Source organism: Astyanax mexicanus, chromosome 21 (assembly GCF_023375975.1).
Source record: "Astyanax mexicanus isolate ESR-SI-001 chromosome 21, AstMex3_surface, whole genome shotgun sequence".
NCBI classification, from domain to species: domain Eukaryota; kingdom Metazoa; phylum Chordata; class Actinopteri; order Characiformes; family Acestrorhamphidae; genus Astyanax; species Astyanax mexicanus.
Window position 1 is genome coordinate 1,752,885 of NC_064428.1, and position 20,252 is coordinate 1,773,136.

Below are 20,252 nucleotides of genomic sequence, written 5' to 3' on the forward strand. Positions count from 1 at the left end.
GTGATTCTATGTTCTAAACTACGCATTTCATTTCCCACATTTCCCACAGCCAATCAGAGTGCTTAATTTTCACCCAAACACTCTACCCGCCTAGTTTTAGTTTTAAAATGTTTGTTAGTTGTAAGCAAATCAAAAAAATGTCTTGAATATATAGTTTCCATTAACATATTGAGTAACCAATCCTTGAAGCGCAGGCTAGTGCAAAATAACACTTTTACAAACATTTTTGAATAATGCCAAATATCACTTGTTGTTTGGTTTCTTGCAGGCTTTGAGTGTTATATTCATATAATTTTTTTTCAAGTTAGCAATTGTGGGAAATCTTACGAAGAAACCTTGTTTACCTTGAAATGTATTGACAAACACCTAATAATCATGATTACTTACCATCGTGTGAAAACCTTGTATTTTAGATGCATTAACCAATACTTACACCACATTTGATCATTTTATTATTCACATATTATTCACACATTTATACTAACACTATATTTGATCATTTTATCGCTCACAGTACACTTTTTACACATTTATATAGAAAACTAACCTCTAAACCACACATATAGTAAAACATTGTTTCTAACCAGCATGTGACATTAGTCTGACAAACAGGATACATAACATAAGGGAGTTTTTACTAACGCATGAGACTTATTATATGGCTGACGAATCACGCGCCGCTAACACCTCACTGAAACCCATTGTATGACATGTTTTTCTCACTAACAGCTACAAATCATCAGATAGTGCATTCTGCATGACAAAGGAGACTTTTGGGCAAACAGTGCAGTCTTTCTCTCTCTGTGCGCGTAAAGTCCTTCACCTGTCAAATTAAGGAGGACATGCGCGCAGGGAGTGCAACACTGTCTAATTACTGAACAATGCCGGACTGTCTGGCTGCACACACTCAAGGCCAAGACTAGCGAATCTTGAGCACTAACACGTAACACCATGCATGCTGACAGGAGATGATTTTAGAAACGCCTCATCGGCAGATATCACGTCATTTTTGGTATATACATGGAGTCAGATCATTAGGGGGGTCAGAACTCTTACTTAGACGGCTGTAACACTGTCTTATATGTATTGGTTCTCCTGAATATTCAGTTTGTAATAAATACTTGGTTTGCTTTCAGCTTCACTCCATCTGTCTTGACTCCTCTATTCAACGAACACGTAGGGGAGTTGTAGCCCCGGACGAGAGGTGGGGGTAGCCCACCTCACATTTTCTTTTCTACAACACACTTAACTTAATAGAACCAGTTGCACAGTATGTGTGTGTGTGTGTGTGTGTTTTAGATTGATCTGCAGACGTTCGTCACACTGACGGATCCAGACCTAAAAGAACTGGGAATCACCACATTTGGAGCACGCAGGAAGATGCTGCTGGCTATCTCAGGTGTGTGTGTGTGTGTGAGTGTGTGTGTTGCTGTATGACGCAACCTGAAAACCTATATATACTTCTGAAAAAAAATGTAGATAACTTTCTCTTTAAAATATATGGATTCAGGATTTTTTTCTAACCAGTACAGTTTTTAGTGTAGTTTTACATATTTATTGATTTATCAAAACTGATCAGTAACAACAAAATTTGGTTCAAATGTTTCCTAAAGAATGGGACTTTAATTTTACAGTTTTGCTGTTTGCTTTGTTTTGTCCAGAGGTGGAAAAAGTACTGAAAAAATGTTTTTAAGTAAAAATAACTTTACTTTGCTAAAATTTTACTCAAGTAAAAGTAAAAATACCCATCTTTAAATCTACTCAAGGAAAAGTAAAAAAGTACTAAATTTAAAATGTACTTTGATTAAAAGTTACATAGTTACTTTTAATTATTTGATGTAAAAAAGTACAACAAATCATAAATGAAATCTTTTTAATTAACTATTATTCCAAATAATAATTTGGATCTTTTAGGCAGTATTTGTTCAGACCACCACATAAAACATTTTCAAGAACAAGTGGCATAGGTTTCTATGATCTATTTTTTTCTTTACTGTTAAAAAAAAGGTCAAATGGGTGACTCAAAACTGTATTTTTATAGTTTTACAGTTCATTATTATTTTTTTTACGTGCCATTGCTATGCTTAAACTACTATTTACATGTATTTTTTTTACATTCAAGCAGATTGTTTAATGTTTTTGAATAAAAATTATCATTAAAAACATGAAATCATACAAAAAAAATGTTTTTTAAATTCCTTTTTAGTTTTAGTTTATTTTTTTTTCTCCCAGTATTTAATTATTTAGTCAGTAATGGGGAGTTTTCCAACATAGCGAAGTAAATTACTTGTCATAATGTACTTGAGTAAAAGTAAAATTACCTATTGTAAAAACTACTATAAAAACTACAAATTACTCATACAATCTACTCAGTTAGAGTAATGTGAGTAAATGTAATCCATTACTTTTCACCTCTGGTTTTGTCTGATATCAAATTTAACTACTTCTTTTTTTGTGCTTTTGTTTCTGTTTAGAACTTAATAAAAGCAGGTGGAAGCTCTTGGAGCCAGCAAACATCCCCTCTTCCTTTCTGGATGTCTAAATGTTTCTAAAATCATGAAGATTTGATGCAGTATTAACAGGAAGTCTGTGCAGTTGTAGCAGGAAAAAGCAGAACAGACATATTATCTTTGGTACTCTCGCCGTTTCCGGGCAGGTATCTGTTTAAAGCACTTTAAAGAAGCTTTACCTGTGGTTCTATCTGACTTTGTTCTGTGTGTATGTTGTGTGTATGTTTTCCTAACCAGTAAGGTTTAGCACTTACTAAGCTTCAGTGTTAAGGCAGAGTTCATGTCTTAGTCAAAGCCATGTTCTTCAGTCCTCTGCAGACGCGCTCAGTATTGTAAGGCTGCACTTATTCAATTATTGTATTACTTTACAAGCTTTTTTACGTTTTAATGGGTCTATTTTGTGTTTACCTTTAAAATATTGCGAGTTTACATTTTCAGTACCAATTATTTTACATTGGATATGTGTTGTATTTTGGTTTGCTTGTTTGTTTTAGCACCCCATCTTTAGAATTACCATACTTGTCCACTGGGGGCAGTAGAGAGAACAATTTCATAATTAAATTGCCTTAAGTAATTGTTGCCCTCTGCCACAAATTAACTTTTACTATTCTAAACTAATGTAATACCAAATAGAGTCTATAGAGTTTACAAGGAATATTATTCCAATGGCTTTTATAGAACATGTATATTCTTTCTGTGGATGAACTGTGTTGTCCTTGAACTGAGTTTGTTTACAGTGTTCGACTTGAGCAGTATCTCAAACTCTGACTGTGTTCAGCTGTGTTACTGTGTTGGTCTGTTGCCAGACAGTTGTTGTGGAGGTCTTTTTTCGTCTTTTAAGAATCCACACCAAAGAAAAAGCTGAAAGGAGCCCCTCTTCTAATAATCTAAAAAAGGGAACCTTTTTTTTTTTTTTTTTTTTTTGCCTTTAAGATTAGTGTCCCTATAATGACAGAAAACAGCCGCTCCACTGTGATTGTTACAGCGATCATATCTCTATGTTGTGGTACAGAGCTGTATTCTCTTCCTCTCACAGGGAAAAAAGAAGCAATAATGCATAAAAATAATGTGTTAAAATAAATAAATGGAAAAGCAAAAAAAACACAAATCTCAATGTGTATATCCATTGTCTAAACCAGAAGTCTGGTATTCATTAGTTCATTAATAATATGTAAAACTGATTTTCATGATGAATTCACAGAATTCAATGTTGTGCAGCTGAATAGTTAAAATAAGGGTTGAAAAAACAAGAAACAGAAGAGTGAGGATCAGCATGTTTAGAGCTTAGGGACCTGAACTGAAGGAGTTCATGCAATGTGGTGGTTATAGAGTGAATAAAGCTCCAGGCCTTGGCAAAGAATGAAAATCAATTAAAATAAATTTTATTTATATAGTACATTTTAAAACTGATGTTGTCACAAAGCAGCTTTACAGAAATGTGATAGCAGGACAGAGAATCAGCCAAAACATTAAACATACAACACAAAACCACCAGTTAGCAACAGAGGCAAGAACAACTCTCTCAGAGCTGGGGGAGGACTACTATAGTTACTTTTACCACATGTACTACCTAGTACTACCACATGTACTATCACATGTACTTTCAAGGCTAATATACAAGGGGGGATCCATCTTCCTCTGGTCAGACAATGTATAAACGATTGTTATAAAGTCAGTATACACCAGCACAGGTCTAATATATTTAGATGAATATCTACACCAGCAGTGGCAGCAGTTAGAAAAAAGCCTAGAGTTTATATAAAGCTGGTCTGAGGCAGGTGGAATAAATGGGCAGTGAGCAGCTTATCTGTGGTGGGATGACTTGCCAAAATTCAGTCTGGCTGGACAGAGGGTGGAACGTCCATTGGTTATCAGATTGGACAGGTAGGCAGTCAGTAACTTGAAGGAAGTCAAAAAGATGGAATTAGTTTTTACTGGATTTAAGAGGAAGAGACAATAAAATTCAGCATTTTCAGAGTGTGGCTAACGACTCCGGGAGATATTAATATTAACAGCCTAACTAAAGGAAGAGCACCAGAAGGTAACATAGACACGGAGGCACCCCCAGTGAAAGTCAACGTACATTTAAGAAACACTGCATGTTTATATTTTTTTCATTTACCGTACTGTTGGGGTTGTATAAAACTCGTGCATTTAGTCAAAAAGGTGTGAACAAGCTCACACAGTCTGACAAAAGCACATCCACATTTAATGCAAGAGATACCACACGCATATTCACAGTTTAATTGTGTTCTCTGGAGAAATGAGGGGGCTGCATCCAATATCTCTAGGATGAGTTGGAGAACAATCAATCCCTCTTATAGCGAGGTTAATTCACCGTCCTGTGCGGTGGGCAGTAAAAAGAACTAAATGTCATTTGTGCTGTACTGGTCACCTCCAGCAGGAGGCAGCACTCGCCGTCTATCAGGTAGGCCTATTCAATCTGATTTACCCCACCACATTGGTATTATAATACAATCATTCTTCTTTCTTTTCTCTTTCTTTCTCTCCTTACTTTCTCTCTTACTCTCCCCTCTTTCTTTTTCTGCAACTCTCTGTCCTATCTGTTGTTCTCCCTTTCTCTCCTGCATTTTTTCCTTTCTCGCTACCCTATAGCATCTTTTTTTTCTTTCTTCTCTCTGTCTCCTTCTCTTTCTTCCTTTGCCACACTCTTCTTTTTATCCTTTTTTCTCTCACTGCTTTATCTCCCCTTTCTGTCTTTTTCCTCCCTAATTTGTCTCACACTTTCTCTTAATTCCTTTTCTCCCCCTGCATTTCCCTTTTTTCTTCATTTATTTCTCTTTCGATCTTTCTCCCATCTTTCTTTCTCCCTTTTTTCTTATTCTCTATTTCTTTCCACATTTGTTTCTCTCTCTCTATTTTCGTTTTATTTTTTTGTTTCTCTTTCTTTCCTTCTCCTACTTATTTGTCTTCTCTCTCCCTTTCTTTCACTGACTCAGTCTCTACATTCTTCTTTGTTTTTCTTTTCCTCACTCTCTTTATTTCTGTCTATCTTTCTTAAGTGTCTTTAAAAAAATCTAAAGATAAGGGATATTGACATTTAGATTTGTTAAAGTGTCTTTCTGTGAAAATAATTACAATTAAATAATACAAAATAAATAGACAATAAATAGATAAATTATTATTATTATAAAATTTAACATAAGGTTATTCAGGTTACATAAAAGGAATATGCTACTACAGAACATATGCACATGTCTCTAGTTAGTAGATGAATAGTTAAGAAATATATTTTTTAACAAAAATCAGCTGCTATTAAATTATTAAAAGCTATTAATTTCTACAAATTGCTGTGTATTTTTCTTTATTTTTTTTTTAAAATATGGACCTTTTTATTCTCCTGGTAGGATTACTCGAAACACCCCTAGTCTCTCTCTTACTTTCTCTCTGTCTTTCTCTCTATATCTCCTACTCTATCTCTCTTGTTGCCTCTGGCGCGTGCGTGCTCGCGCGCGCTCTGCTGAATGTGCGCGCATTCACAGAGTTTCAGTCTCGTGCTGCTCGGCGCTGTGGAGGCGCGAGCCCCGTTTGGTACCAAATAAGGACATGAGCACCAGACACGATGACGTCAGTAAGAACGGATAAGGAGAAATGGAGGGAGCGCGAGGAGGAGGGGCAAAAAATGAGATTGAACTGGAGAGAAAAAGCCAGTTACATAACAGAGAGCATAAGAGAGAAAGAGAGCATGAAAGAGAGAGAGAAGGGAAAAGGAGAGAATAAGAGTGAGAAAGCTGGTTTGTGTGAGGTGGAGGTGTATTGGTTCTGGATTAACACTGTTCTAATGACCATGTGTTTGTTCGTTTGTTTGTGTTTATTGTCTCATAGTAAACACCAATAATGAGGCTGGAGGATTCCCCTCTCCCTGGGAATGATTCCCAGTGGAACAGACAGAGTGACACCTAAGGAGTGAGATAGTCAGCATAAGAAGTGAGAGATACTCAATAAGATTGTGAAGTGGGAGTGACGAAGAGTAAGGCTGGAGAGTGAGCGTCAAAAGAGTGTGAAGAGGAGAGAGAAAGTGAGATCAAAAGGGAGAGAATAGAGTAAGAAACAAAGTATGAGAGGTGATGGACAGAATAAGTGAGAGAAGAGAGCAGAGTACGAGACTGAAAGGGGGGGAGGTTCCTGATTGGAGCAAGAGAAACAGAAAAAATCTAAAGGAAAAGATTGAATGTCAAAAAATGAAGAGAAAGGAAAACAATGAGACTATGTAAGAGGAGACAACAGTTCTGAGGAGAGATAGAAAGAAATAGTGAGCAGGGAGGGATAGTCAGAGTAGAGGAAAGAGACAACATGTGAAAAGAGAAAGTGAGATGGGGGTTATGAAGGGAGAGAGACAACAGAAAGAGTAAGAAGAGTGAGAGACTGGACTAAAGGTGTGAGAGGAATGTGAATTGACAAGAGGCAGAAAGCTTGAATAGAAAAGGCTTGACTACTTGAGTAGAAAAAAATAAAGAAGAAGGAAACAAAAAGATGAAGTGAGAGGTGAAGAGTGTCAAAGATTGAAGAGGAGAAAAGCAAGTGAGACTGAAAGAAATAGAGGAATAAAGTAAAAAGGAAAGACATTAATAGTGAGAAACAAAAACAAAATGAGAAAATGTGGGAGGGGTGAAAGAGTGACAGGAGTGAGAGGGGTAAGTGAATGACAGGAGTGAGGGGGTAAAAGAATGAAAAGAGGGATGGGGTAAGAGAATGACAGGAGTGAGAGGGGTTGTAGAATGTTTTGGAGATATTAAATAGACAGTGAGAGGAGTGAGAATGTTGCAGAGAGAAAAGAGTGAGAAAATGTGGGAGGGAGAGAGCGTGATTGGAGTAAGTGAAGTGAGAGAATGTAGGAGAGAGAGAGCGACTGGAGTAAGATGAGTGAGAGAACGTGAGAGAGAGTGAAAGGCAAACGTGTGAGAGAATGCGGGAGGGGTGAGAAAGAGTGAGATAATGTGGAAGGGGAAGAAAGAGTGAAAGGCAAAGGAGTGAGAAAATGTGGGAGGGGTGAGAGAATGTGGGAGAGAGAGAGAGAGAGAGAGAGTGTGTAATTGGATTAAGTGAAGTGTGAGAATGTGGAAGAGAGATAGCGACTGGAGTAAGATGAGTGAGAGAACGTGGGAGGGGAGAGAAAGTGAAAGGCAAACGTGTGAGAGAATGCGGGAGGGGTGAGAAAAAGTGAGATAATGTGAAAGGGGAAGAAAGAGTGAAAGGCAAAGGAGTGAGAAAATGTGGGAGGGGTGAGGGAATGTGGGTGGGATGAGAGTGACTGCTGTAAGAGGAGTGAGAGAACGTGGGAGAGAGAGTGACAGGAGTAAAAGGAGTGAGAAAATGTGGGAGGGGTGAGAAAGAGTGAAAGGAGTGAGAGTGGGTTTGGAAGGGTTGAGAGTAAATAAATAAACTTGATTATTTTTAAATGTTATTAAATATTATTAAATGTTATATCTAATGCGCTGTTGGTCACTAATCTACTGACCGTTGGGGGCGGGGCTGCGGATGACGAGTCACTGACGTAGAGAGAGAGAGTGAGAGAGAGAGACTGACCGCCTCCAGAAGGGTGAGGACCGCTCGTGCCTCTCTTTCCTCTCCTGCTCGTGCCAAAAAATAGATAACTCCCCTTTAACCGGATTGCTGTCTGACTGCGCGCGAGCCGGACAGACATGGAGGCTCCGGGTCTCGGCCGCGGCGTCCCGGCGAGCCCGCGCGAGGGCCTCGTGAAGAACGTGAGCCTGGAGTTGCTCCAGCTGTGCGAGAGAGACGGTAAGAGCCAGGGGGGCGGGCTGGCGAGCAAGCGCGCATCCGTCCGTCCGTCCGTTTACCGGCGAAACGCGTCCTTTGGGGTGACGCTGCGTTTTTACGCGTTTTTACGCGTCTGTTGCTTCTAATTCATCTCCGCGCATACCTTTCATCTCGCTTATAGGCTCGTGCGCTCGTGTCATGACATTTCTTGGTCTTTTTCTTTGCATGAGCTCGAGATGAGCATGCCGAGTCATCATCGTCATCTTTATCATCATCCTTAGCATCAGCATCCTCATCATCATCAGGCTTTAGGTTCTGAGGGCTTTTCTTAATCCACAAAACCACCGCCAGACTCCGGTTCAGCACCATATGAACGGTGGCCACCAGCCCTGCCTCCTCTCTGCAAGCTGGAGCTCACACCCTACCTCGAACCCCACCTGCCTGATCCTCCTAATTGCTGCCTTCAGGAGTCCCGGGGTCCCTGATTAAGCTGAGCGAGATGATTTGGTAGATGGATATCCAGCAGGACGGTTAGAGTGACCACTGCTTTCTGTTAATGGTGCTAATGGACTTTACAAGAGATAATTTCAGAACCACGGACAGCATCATCTGAATCTCTGCACCAGATTCAGACCAGCTCTGTCCATGGTTCTGAAACTAAAACTAAAAACCCTTATATAGTAATGTATCTATGATACTAGCTTGTGTGGAGTATTTATCTATATGTATATCTATATATACTGATCAACCAAAACATTAAAACCTGTATATTTATTGCACTGAATATTCAGCAACTGGAAAAATATTTGGCTGAAATTAAAAAGAAAAAAAAAAACGTTTATTTGCGTTGCAATAGAAAAAGCTCTGGGTGAACTAATATTTATGTTTAATGTAAAGGAGTCCAAAATAATTCTGAAATTATTTAATGATTTATTGGGGGCGATGCCCATGTATATCTTATTAAAGGAGGTGTTGAATTTAGCCCAACACGATTGTACTGTCTCTACTAATCAGGATGTTGTAGTGGATTTTTAGTAATCTTTCAAAAATGTAATAATTTATACTGAAGGACTAATTAATAATTTATAATTCATCATATATTCTTTGTAGGTGTGTCCAAACATCTGCTGGATAGTTTAAAAATGGTAAGTGTTAAATTCATGTTTTAAATGGCAATTTAGACAAAAATAGAGTGATTAAAAGCCTAGTCCTGGACTAAACAATATTTTGAATGGAGATTTTCCATTGTAAGGAAAATATAGTCTATGTCCAGGCTTATTTATTCCCTGTCTGCGAAACTGACCATTAGGCTATTTCATTAATTTAATAGTGAAAAAAGTAAATAATAACTAAAACCTGTGCATATTCTGCATTCAGCAATTGGTATTATTCCGCCTACAACCAAATGTCTCATTTTGTTGGATTGTGATTTAGCAAAAAACCAAAAATAAAGTAATCTTAGCCCTATTTTAAAACACCTGCCTAAGCTCTGACCTGTCGATTTCTATCACTCATCTTATTCCTCTCACTGTCTTTTACCATCCTTCCCACATTCTCAATCCTGTCTGCTCCCATGAGCTTGGATGAGGTGTGGCCTGCATGGCCATCAGTCTTTGAGTCTTAGATGCCCATTTTCCCCCTAGATTCCGCTGCCGATTTACCAGTTGTCCTTCCTTGGAGCATTTTTGGCAGGTACATACCAGCTGTGTACCAGCAGCATTTACACTGGTGCTATGGTATGGTAATGCTGAAATATATGCAGTATAAACTATATACATTTCAGCATATCATAATGTAGAAGTCTACTATCATGGTGCAGATATTCAAACCTCTCCTGGTTCCCTGGTTGTAAAACGTTATTATAGCATTATGTTATGATTACTATAGTAATGGACTCTGTATAAAAAGGGTTCTAATGACAGTAATCAGTCAGCACAAACGCCAGCATAATTGCTACTGTAAGGCGGTCAGCAGGCGACCGTAATGTTTATTTTCATCCTCCTTTGGAGGCCGAGAGGCAGACAGTTCATCAGCATTAGCATTATTGCAGTATTTCCCCACTCTGCTCTGGATTCCCCCGACCACATTACAGTGCTTCTCTGATTTAACACACCAGTAAACCTCATGAAGAGCTCGGAAATGAGCTTTCAGCCGGGGACGAGTGAACATGTTCAGAAGAGGAATCCTAAAAACAGACAGACACATAGACAGACAAATGATATTCCCTGTTTACTGTGTTTTAGGATATTTCTGTCTATTTTTGTTTTTAATTAATGTTTTGTTCTGCAATAAGAGATCTGTTGCTTCATTAGTTTCTGTAGATCTGTAGCACCAGAAGGAAGTCTTGTAATCCTGTAGATGTGTTGTAATCATGAACATCTTTTAGATCTTGTAGATATGAAATCATGTAGCCATTGTAGACCTGTTGCTCCTGTAAACCTATACATGTAGACCTGCAGATCTGTAGAGTTTTATCTCCTGTACCTCCTTAAGACCTGTTGCTCCTGTAGCTCCAGTAGGTCTGTAGATCTATACCTTCTTTATATCTGTACACCCTGTACCAGTCCTACTTACTGTTGATCTGTATACCCTGTAACTCCTGTACCTCATGTACATTCTTTACCTCCAGTGGATCTGTACCTCATGTACACTCTTTACCTCCTGTTCAAATCCTGTAGTACAATGGATACCTATAGTCCTGTAACTCCTGTATCTCCTATTGGCATGTAGCTTCTGTAGTCCTGTTGCTCCTGTAGTCCTTTATTCCTTTAGCCCCTGTGGTTCTGTAGACATGTAGCTACTGTAGCTCCGGTAGATCTGTAGACCTATACCTACTGTAGTCCAGTAGCTCCTATAATCCTGTATTCCTGTAGCTCTGATAGTCCTGTAACTTCTATAGATACTGTAGCACCTAGGATGCCTATAGTCCTGTAACTCCTGTATCTCCTATTGTCATGTAGATCATGTAGTCCTGTAGCCCCTGTGGGTCTGTAGACATGTGACTCTAGTAGATCTGTAGACCCTGTACCTCCTGCAGATCTGTACCTCCTGCAGATATGTACCTCATGGTTATTCTTTATCTCCTGTAGTTCCAGTAGCCCTGTAACTTCTATAGATCCTGTAGCATATTGGATACATATAGTCCTGTAACTCCTGTATCTCCTATTGTCATGTAGGTCCTGTAGTCCTGTAGTTCTGTATTTCTAAAGCTCCTGTGGTTCTGTAGACATGTAGCTCATGTTGCTTCAGTAGATATGTAGACCTTGTACTTCTTGTAAATCTGTAGCTCATGTATATTCTTTATCTCCTGCACCTCCAGCACAACCTGTAGCTCCTGTAGACCTCTTTACCTCTTGTAACCTCTATAGATTCTGTAGCACCTGAGATGCCTATAGTCCTGTAATTCTGTATCTCATATTGTAGCTCCTGCGGTTCTATAGACAAGTAGATTTTGCAACTCCTCTCCTGTAGACCCTGGTTCTCCAGTAGATCTATACTTCTATACTTCCTATACTTCTTTTAGATCTGTAGACTCTGTGTCCACTGAGACCTGTAGCTCCTGTACCTCATGTAGATTCTTTACCTCCTGTAACCCCTATTGTTCCTGTAGCACCTGGGATGCCTATACTTCTGTAATTTCTGTATCTCCTATTGTCATGTAGCTCCTGTAGTCCCTGCTACTATTCTGAATCTGTTTTTATATTTCAGTGTTTATGAAAATGTGCCCACACTGGAAAGTGTGACTGACTGCAGAAACGTATCAGTCTGGCATCTTTCAGAGTGTTATTTTTCACCGTTTTGAAGATCCCATCCACACATGTCTATCGGGGTCACTCGTATTTGCTGTATGTGAAATACTCATGGCGTTTGCTGGGGTTTGTTTTGCCAGATTCAGTGTTGCTCATAACAGAACACAAACACACTAGAGTGGTGACCAATAGCACCGCAGACCTGAGGAGAAACAGAACAGATTACAGAACTGTTTACTGTGGGGATTGTACAGTATAGTTAGAGTAAAGCTTTTCAAAGTAGGTTCTGGTATTGGCATTTCTTAACCCCTTAACTTTTGTTCACCTCTGAGTTACTGTTGAGTTACTTAGTTATATTCAGGGGCGTCAGAAGCATCTTTAATATGTATGTATGGGGTGGGCCGTTGGTTATTTTTTTTTAATGAACTAAATGCCTTTTCCTGCATTCAGGTGTATTTCTGATAGTAGTTTAAGGTCTCATTCCGTCATTTTTTTCATTCATTTTAAAATGTCTAGTTGTGGTCCCTAGTATATATGAATTTCATGTGAGCTTTTTTTGTGTGAAAAAAGTGCTCCATTGTATCTGTATAGCCCTGCTTTAGATCACTGAATTACTGTTCTCTGAAGAAAGGCAGGATTTTGGATCTTGCTCATGAATAATCATACATGCAAACATATCGCCTCTGATTGGCTAACAGCACTGCAGCAGAGAACGCCTTCCTGCCTTTTCCCCTCTTAGTCAATTTTACAGCTCTAAAATTCAAAGGACAAAATGTTTTCAGAGATACAGCCTTAGTTGTTAAGATAGCACTGAGTGCTGGGTAAAGTTAACCCTTAAACTTGGCTTAACATCAGACTCTCAGGGTCGCTCGGCTTGATGCCCGCCTTTACCAGTGTTCTGACGAGTTGTGCTAGTGTATATTTAAGAACTCTGTAAAACGTGGAATCCACAGGAGATCCAATTTAAACCTATAGTTACTTACATAAGATAGCTAACATTACCTAGCTGGTGTAAACAGAGCTGTAAGCTCCTCAGCTGATGAGACCGTGTCGGCTTTCCTGCAGCCCGGGTTCAACTCTGTCTGTGAGCCGTCCCGAGCAAAGGGGGCGAGGCCATGAACGATGCTTTTCCTGACCAAGTATTTTCTTTTACTAGCTGCTGCAGACAATGGGGGTTGAAGGCTTCAGAATTTCATATAATATAATACTCTCTTGATATTTTTTTTATAATTATTTAAAGGCACACTGACCTATAAGATGTGAATCAAAGTCACGCTTACTGATTTATGACTAATAAAGCCTCACAACCTCAAGCACTCAAGCCAGTGCTTCACCCGAGAGCATTGCTGCGGTCCAGTCTGACCCTGGAGGCTGAAATCGTGACTGAAGTGCTCGTGGCCGATACTCTCAGTATCATCCAGCTGCTCCTGGGTCTGACCGCTGCCGCTGTCCTTGAGAAAGCCTCTTAATCCCAAAGCGCTGTGGGCAGCTCAAGCCAGGCAGCCCCGTCACCCTGACACGCCTGAGCGCTGAAGTGGAAAACGGAAAAGAGCAAAAACACTCAGTTTCATCCCTCCAAGCCTTAAACGGCATTACTCTCTGCTTTTAATAAAAAAACACCTGTGTCCACTTTGCTACAACAGCGCTGTAATGTTGTAGCAGTGTAATGCTGTAATGCTGTAACTACAGATGGAACTATAACATTTAAATAAGTGTTTTATGGGTGTCCTTCTACTAAAATCCACTTTTCCTTGTTCTTTGTGAATACAATAGGTCTCTTAGTTGTATATGTATGCTGCACCTAAAACTCTTCCTTAACCGTCCGTAAATTGCTTCCATTTATTTAGAGTAAGCATAGATTTCCAATATATTTTTTTAACAGCATGGTTAGCAGTGAAGGTTAGCAGTGCTTAGCGCTAGTAAATGCTGCCTGAAAGCGCTACACTGAGGAACCCTGAGTGTTCAGGTAAACCAGGGCGATATCAGATAGCTGTTTGTCCCCCGTAGTTTGTTTTAACACGGTAAACACGCAGCCTACAGTCCAATATACTTACCTCTGAACAGCAAAAAGCTAGCACTACAGTTAGCAGCTAATGCTAATACTGGGACAACTTTTGTTGTAAAAAGCGCTATATAAATAAAATTAAATTGAATACTGCTTAACTAAAACCCCTTTAAAACGCTGCACTTCAGTGGAGTGGCTTTACTGCTCCTTAATAGCTGACTGATAAAATTCATACATAAGGTGCACCAGATTATAAGGCGCACTGTTAATTTTTGGGAAAATTAAAGGGTTTTAAGTGCACCTTATAGTGTGATAAATACGGTACTATGTGTAGCTTGAACTCGATAACAATATAAGACAGAAATTTTAACCATGAAAGTAACCATGAACTCATAATAATCATAGATCACAGGAAGATAAGTGTCCCATAAAATATAAGTTGTAACAAAAAAAAAAAACAATCAAACAGTTTTTTTCCAAGGTGCCATCCAGAATCACAACTGCATCCTCCTACTGTACCTCCTAATCAGTTCTGCATTTGCATGAAAAAGACTGTGCTGTTGCTCTTTAGAACCGAATCTTGCTAATGCTAATTTCATGCTAATGCTAGCAGAGTGACTCATCAAATTTTTTCTCTCTCTGTTCGTTTAAAGAGCAGTGAGTCTTTATGGTCCTCATGTGAGAGGCTGTTAACAGCAGTATTAATCAGACTACACCAGGGCCCTGTTTTCTCACTGTGTGTTTCCTCATCTCTTTCACACGCCAGTGTTTTGCAGGTTCGCTGCTTTCATGTGTAGCAGCTAATGGGCTGAATAAAGTGAGGAATGAGCCTGGCTGTGGATCTGGCACGTTTTTTGGGGGAAAACAAAGGCACAGTATTTCAAAGGTGCTTTCCAGAGAGTCTGATCTGAGCTATAAACACTGAGCTGAGGGGATCCCCAAAGATGCTGCCAGTTTTTCTGTCTCTTTTTCCTTTACACTGCCTAATAGGGTTTGTGAATACTCTTGCTAATGCTTATGAATGAGCATAGGGACCAGCAAACAAACAAATAAAATGTTGGATAAAGTATCAGACTGCAGTGCTAGTCAGAAGGAAGATAAAGGTTACCAGGAACGATAAATTATTTAAAAATGTATGACTTATATGGGCAACTCTTGGTCATATTTATTGAGCTACACATACAGTAGTAGTGCGTAGTGCATGTGTAATGCTGCAACATGTCAGCATGTACACTCTAAAAAGCAATTCTGATGGCCTTTAGCCAATACTTAAATAAATCCCCTGTTTTATTAAGTTGTAGTGACAAAAATGGAAGTGTTGTTTCAAAACACTTTTCTGACTAATTTAGACTAAATATATTTCATTAAACACTAAAATGCAAAAGCCATCTTTAGGCAACTTAATTATCTGTAGAGAGCAACTTAATTTTCTCAAGCTGTGTGTTCAAAAAGTGATCAAAAAGTTGATCATACTGTTAAATAATGACATTGTTGGAATTTATTAAGACAACTTTAGCAAAACTGACATTATAGGGGAAATAGAAAAAGTTGAGTTAATTAGAGAAAGTTGAGATAATAAATCATTTTTGGTAATGGTTATGCTACACTAAAAAACAAAACTTAAAATTATCAGCTGAACAAGAAATAATAAATTGCAAAATAAACTATAGCAAACTATTTACCTCAATTAACTAAAAGTGTGCGTAACTAAATCAATTTTGTTTCCATATATATTTTTAAAATTGTAGTTAACTTTAGTTTAGACTAAGCCAACTACTCTGCACTACTGCACATGCTCAGTTTAACTCTTTAGTTAAATGGGCTCTACTGAGAACTTATGCAGGGGTTTTCACCTGATGTTGGTCACGCTATTTGCATATTGGGCGTGTCCTCCTATGTCTTACTTACCATCAGTGTGTAGTCATTCCCCACAGGCTCCCTTCTCTTAGGATTTCTATATGTATTATATAATAGATAACTGCCTGGCCCCAGTTGAAGGCTATAAGAGCAATTTGCTGTGTTTTGTGCTGCTGAGTGTAACTATATGCTGGCTAGGTCCAGCTTGTCACATTTGATATTTGGTAATGATTGACAATAAAACACATACTTAATAGTCAGAAATCCTCTGTTCTCAGTTGCTTAATTAAAATAACAAAATATATAGTGTTTGGTCGTCTACATGAGTTTGATTAATGTAAAACGTGCAGTAAGTTGCCTTGAAAAATTGAGTTTTACAGTGTATATATATATATAAGCTACACTTCAGTCTTTCACTCTCAGAACTACAGTTTTATAATTATTATCATCAGTTTTCATTGGAACACCACAAGATCTCAAGTTCACGGCTCAGCTCTCTTGTTGTTTATTTTCCTCTGTTTAAATCCTAATTCTGAAATTGTTGTTAACCAGAAACAACAATCAAACAAACAAATTATAAACCATAATGCTATTTTACAGACTGCGAAAGAGTAGGAAAGCTCCACACAACAGAAGAGTAAAGAACAATTGGCAAAAGATATAAACCATTTAGCTTACTGTGTATAAGCATGTGTGTGATATGGGTATTCCTGTGAAATGGCTTATAGGTGGTACTTAGTTTTGATTTTAGTTTTAGTTACGTGGTCTCACTGGCCTAGTAGATCTGGGCTAAAAACCCTTGTTTGAGCAGGGTCTGCTCTTAGATAAAGACTAATGGCTCATAATTGAGCTCACAGTGATGCATGAGGATGGATCGTTAGCTCTAATGTGCACAGAGTAAATCATTTCATCCATAATTTTTTCCAGGAACCTTCTCTGTAGCCGTGGCGGGATTCCCGCTGCACAGTTCCTGGCAACAGCGAGTGGAGAGTCAGGTTTAGACACCCAGAGTTACAGTGTCCTTAAAATACATATACAGAGTTCTGCAGTTAATCATATTTACAGCCTGGGGCTTACAGTTAATACCCAACACCTGTTAAACATAGACAGAGAGAGAGAGGCTGACAGAGATAGAAAGAGACATAACATACTTCAAATAAATAAATAAAAACATCAATCTGGTGCTGGCTCAGTACCAACTGGGCTTAAATCACTTCCTTTCCCACAGCTATCCTCAAGACTCAACTGTAGGACAGCTAAAAATCAAAGAGTTTACCAATAATGTTACTGTGCAGCTAGCTAAATCAGCTAATACACAAAACTAGCTACCGCTAACCCAGCAGCTAGGCTAGTTTGGAAGCTTGGTTAGCAACTCTGGCTAACACTAGAACATGATTAAATATACATTTAATAAATTTACATTTAATTTTACCTATCCTATTGTTATAGCCGCATCTCTTGCGGTAGGTATAAAATTACATAACCTACAGTACATGAAAAACAGTTCGTAATGTCCAAATTGGATAGCTATCGCTAACTAACTAGATAACTAAGTTAAGCTAACTAACTAGCTCTTTTTGTTGCTAAGCTTGTGAGCCTTAAAATTACATAAACTCCAGCTCAAAAGAAATTTAGGAACAAAATATGAAAGACTATATCAAAAAGCAAATACTGACAAAAATACTGTTTTTTTCTGAAATCAAGGGTATTAAAAAGAGTCTATTCTGTTTTTGTTGGAGGAACTGGCTCTACTGTGCAGAGAAGACTTTCTACTAGACTTTTAAGCATTGCTATGAGGATTTAACTGCTTTCAGTGAGAAGATAAATGTTAGTGAACATTAGTAAACTTTCCAGTTTATTCCAGCAGTGTTCATTTTGACACGTGACAGATTTTACAGGTTAAATTTTGTCTTAGCCTTTTGGCTAAAATGTATAATAGATGTAATTACATTTTAGTAATTTGATTAATATTGGTTTTATCTAGTTTTAGGTTAGGAAAACAAACAACATTTTTATTGTCAATTTTCAGTCAAATACATTTCAGTTAAATAAAAAGTATGTATTTAGATCATGTAATTAGATCATGTAATTAGATTACTCAAATTATTTATTAATTCACTATAATTAAGTTGTAGCCCACTCTAAAAATAAAATTCTATAAATAAAACAAACAAACCAAGTATTAAACACTTCTGTGTGAGCAGAGAATTGTGGGTAACCAAGGACTGTGAAGGATACATCAGTTGCGCCCCTTAAATCACTCCAAACATTTCTCCACTTTGGAGTGTAGCTTCTGGTGGCAAATTTTACAACATGGTAATATTTTTTTTTTTTCATTTCTATAGAATAAAGAGCGAATGGAGGCATGGTGTTATATGCTGTTTATATACAGTCAATATTTTCTCCACTCTGAGCTAGCAGACTGTGGTCTTTTAACGAGTTGGAGTGAGTCAGAGTGCTGATGAATGCTCTTCTGTTTGTTATACGACCAGGAGGACCCGATCTCTGATCCATATGGGATCTGATCTGAGTAATAAAGTTAAATCGCTGTTATATTTACTCCCAGTGCAGTCCTGTGGCTCCCATTGATGTTGATGTATGAAGATATAAATGGTGAGGTTAACACACCTCCAAGACCTATGCAATAACTCATAGCTTATTCTTCAGTCAGAGATGAACTAATGCTGTGTGTGAAGTGTGTGCAGTTTAGCCTGCTTCGGTGATGCTGTAGTTAATAATATGAATGGGTCCTTATACAGTATCAGTAAACTGTTCCTTTTTCATCTTGTAAAAAAATGACATAATATTTGTCATATTTATAAGATACACTTTTACACTTTTACTTTTTATTTCCTTTTTATGTCATGCATGCATCCACCCTGTTATGGTAAAAATTAGCATATGATGTGGTTGACCTACAGATGCAGACAGTTGTTAATGATGATCTTGTTCTAATTTAAAGATATTTTTAGATTTTCTAAAATTAGTTTAATTATGTTTAATTATGTATTTTTACCATTATAGTGTAAAGTTTAAGCTGAATATGGAGACAGTAAGAAATCAATATTATTAATGACCTATCCCCTTAGTTACTTTCTTAAAGGACAAGTGGACAGGGAGTTCTCAAACACACTAATGCATGTAAATGATTAAAATTCATGGTTAAAACATGGTTAAAATGTTTCAAAATTGTCCAATGAAAACATGTATCCCCAAAACAGCAAATTTACAGGAGAGACAATTTTCTAACTATAATTTTATAAATGGAAGTCAAAGTTTAGAAGAGTTTTTCAGGTCATTTTAGAGAATATGTATTGGTCCATTCATCAAGAAATTGTGAAGTTAAACTGCAAACTGCAAACATAGAAAACACAGAAAACCCACCCTTTACGTTAAAGATAAACTCTATAAAATCTACAAAATGTGTTATAACGTGAGGGTGAACCTTTGTCAATATTTTTAATAATGTGTCAATTCAGAGTAAATAATGAAAAATGTATTATTATCTAGTGTTTGTGTGAAATTTAAACAACTATGCTGCAGACACAAAAGACATGTCTTATTAAAATTGGCCCAGATGGGCAGCATGACACACTGATATTTTTACTGTAGCTGGGAAGTGTTTGCACTGTTTGCACTTTTTTGCCCATTATCGCCTGTTTCAGGCTAATGCATTAAACCCTGCTGGGACTAGCAAGTGAAAAGCAAGTGCTTTAAAATGCTGGAGATCATTATTACAGTATGTAAAGTCAAGTTTATTTATCCAGTGTTTTACCAACAGGCACTGGCCCAAAGCAGCTTCACAGAGATCCAGGTCCTACCCCTGAGCAAATAATAGTGTCAAAAGTATTTACATTAATTACTCATTAATCAGGTAGAAGTATAGATACTGGCGTCTGAACTATTTCTTTATAAACTAAAGTATCAACTCAAGCATTTTACTCAAGTGTAAAAGTACTGGTTTAAAAACTAACTAAACTATAAAAGTAAAAGTAATGTTAGGGGTAAAAACACTATTATTGCCAAAAGCTTAGGTCGTGCCAAAGGGTCCTATAGTGCACTACCCCCACACTCCAAAACACATTTTTCTAAAATCCATAATGACTATTATGTTATATTAAAATGTTAATGTTGATACATTCGGGATGTACATTGGGGATGTACATTCGGGCTCACTGTTTCAGCTGCATATATGCTCATTGAAAATTAATGTATTTTAGTAGAATGCAAATTAGTTGGACGCTTGTCTCGAGTTTTCTTCAGTCTATGCATGGATCATCTTCATACAGGTGTGATGCATGGTATAAGCCAATAGGGTATCAGAATGGTATTTGAGTCTCTGGGATCAGGCATCAGAGTAGATCATGCTAGTAAGGTTCTCAGGCTTGG

At 37.9% G+C, this 20,252-nt stretch overlaps 2 protein-coding genes across 8 annotated transcripts in view; both read left to right on the plus strand.

Annotated features, from left to right (window-relative positions):
* LOC125785700 (centromere-associated protein E-like) overlaps positions 1-20,252 on the plus strand; it is a 143,603-nt gene that overhangs the window by 39,454 nt on the left and 83,897 nt on the right. The window contains exon 50 of one of the 7 annotated variants that reach the window (XM_049469754.1): positions 1,300-1,387. The exons of the other annotated variants lie outside the window; for them this stretch is intronic. The gene's annotated coding sequence lies outside the window, so the exon portion shown is untranslated. Of the gene's footprint in view, positions 1-1,299; positions 1,388-20,252 lie in introns of those variants that run through there. 7 annotated transcript variants of the gene reach the window in all.
* The window catches only part of LOC125785716 (phytanoyl-CoA hydroxylase-interacting protein-like), a 33,894-nt gene continuing 21,602 nt past the window's right edge, over positions 7,961-20,252 (plus strand). Inside the window, exon 1 of the mRNA XM_049469784.1 lies at positions 7,961-8,273. Coding sequence (XP_049325741.1) covers positions 8,174-8,273 — 100 coding nt within the window. The 5' untranslated portion in view covers positions 7,961-8,173. The remainder of the gene's footprint in view (positions 8,274-20,252) is intronic.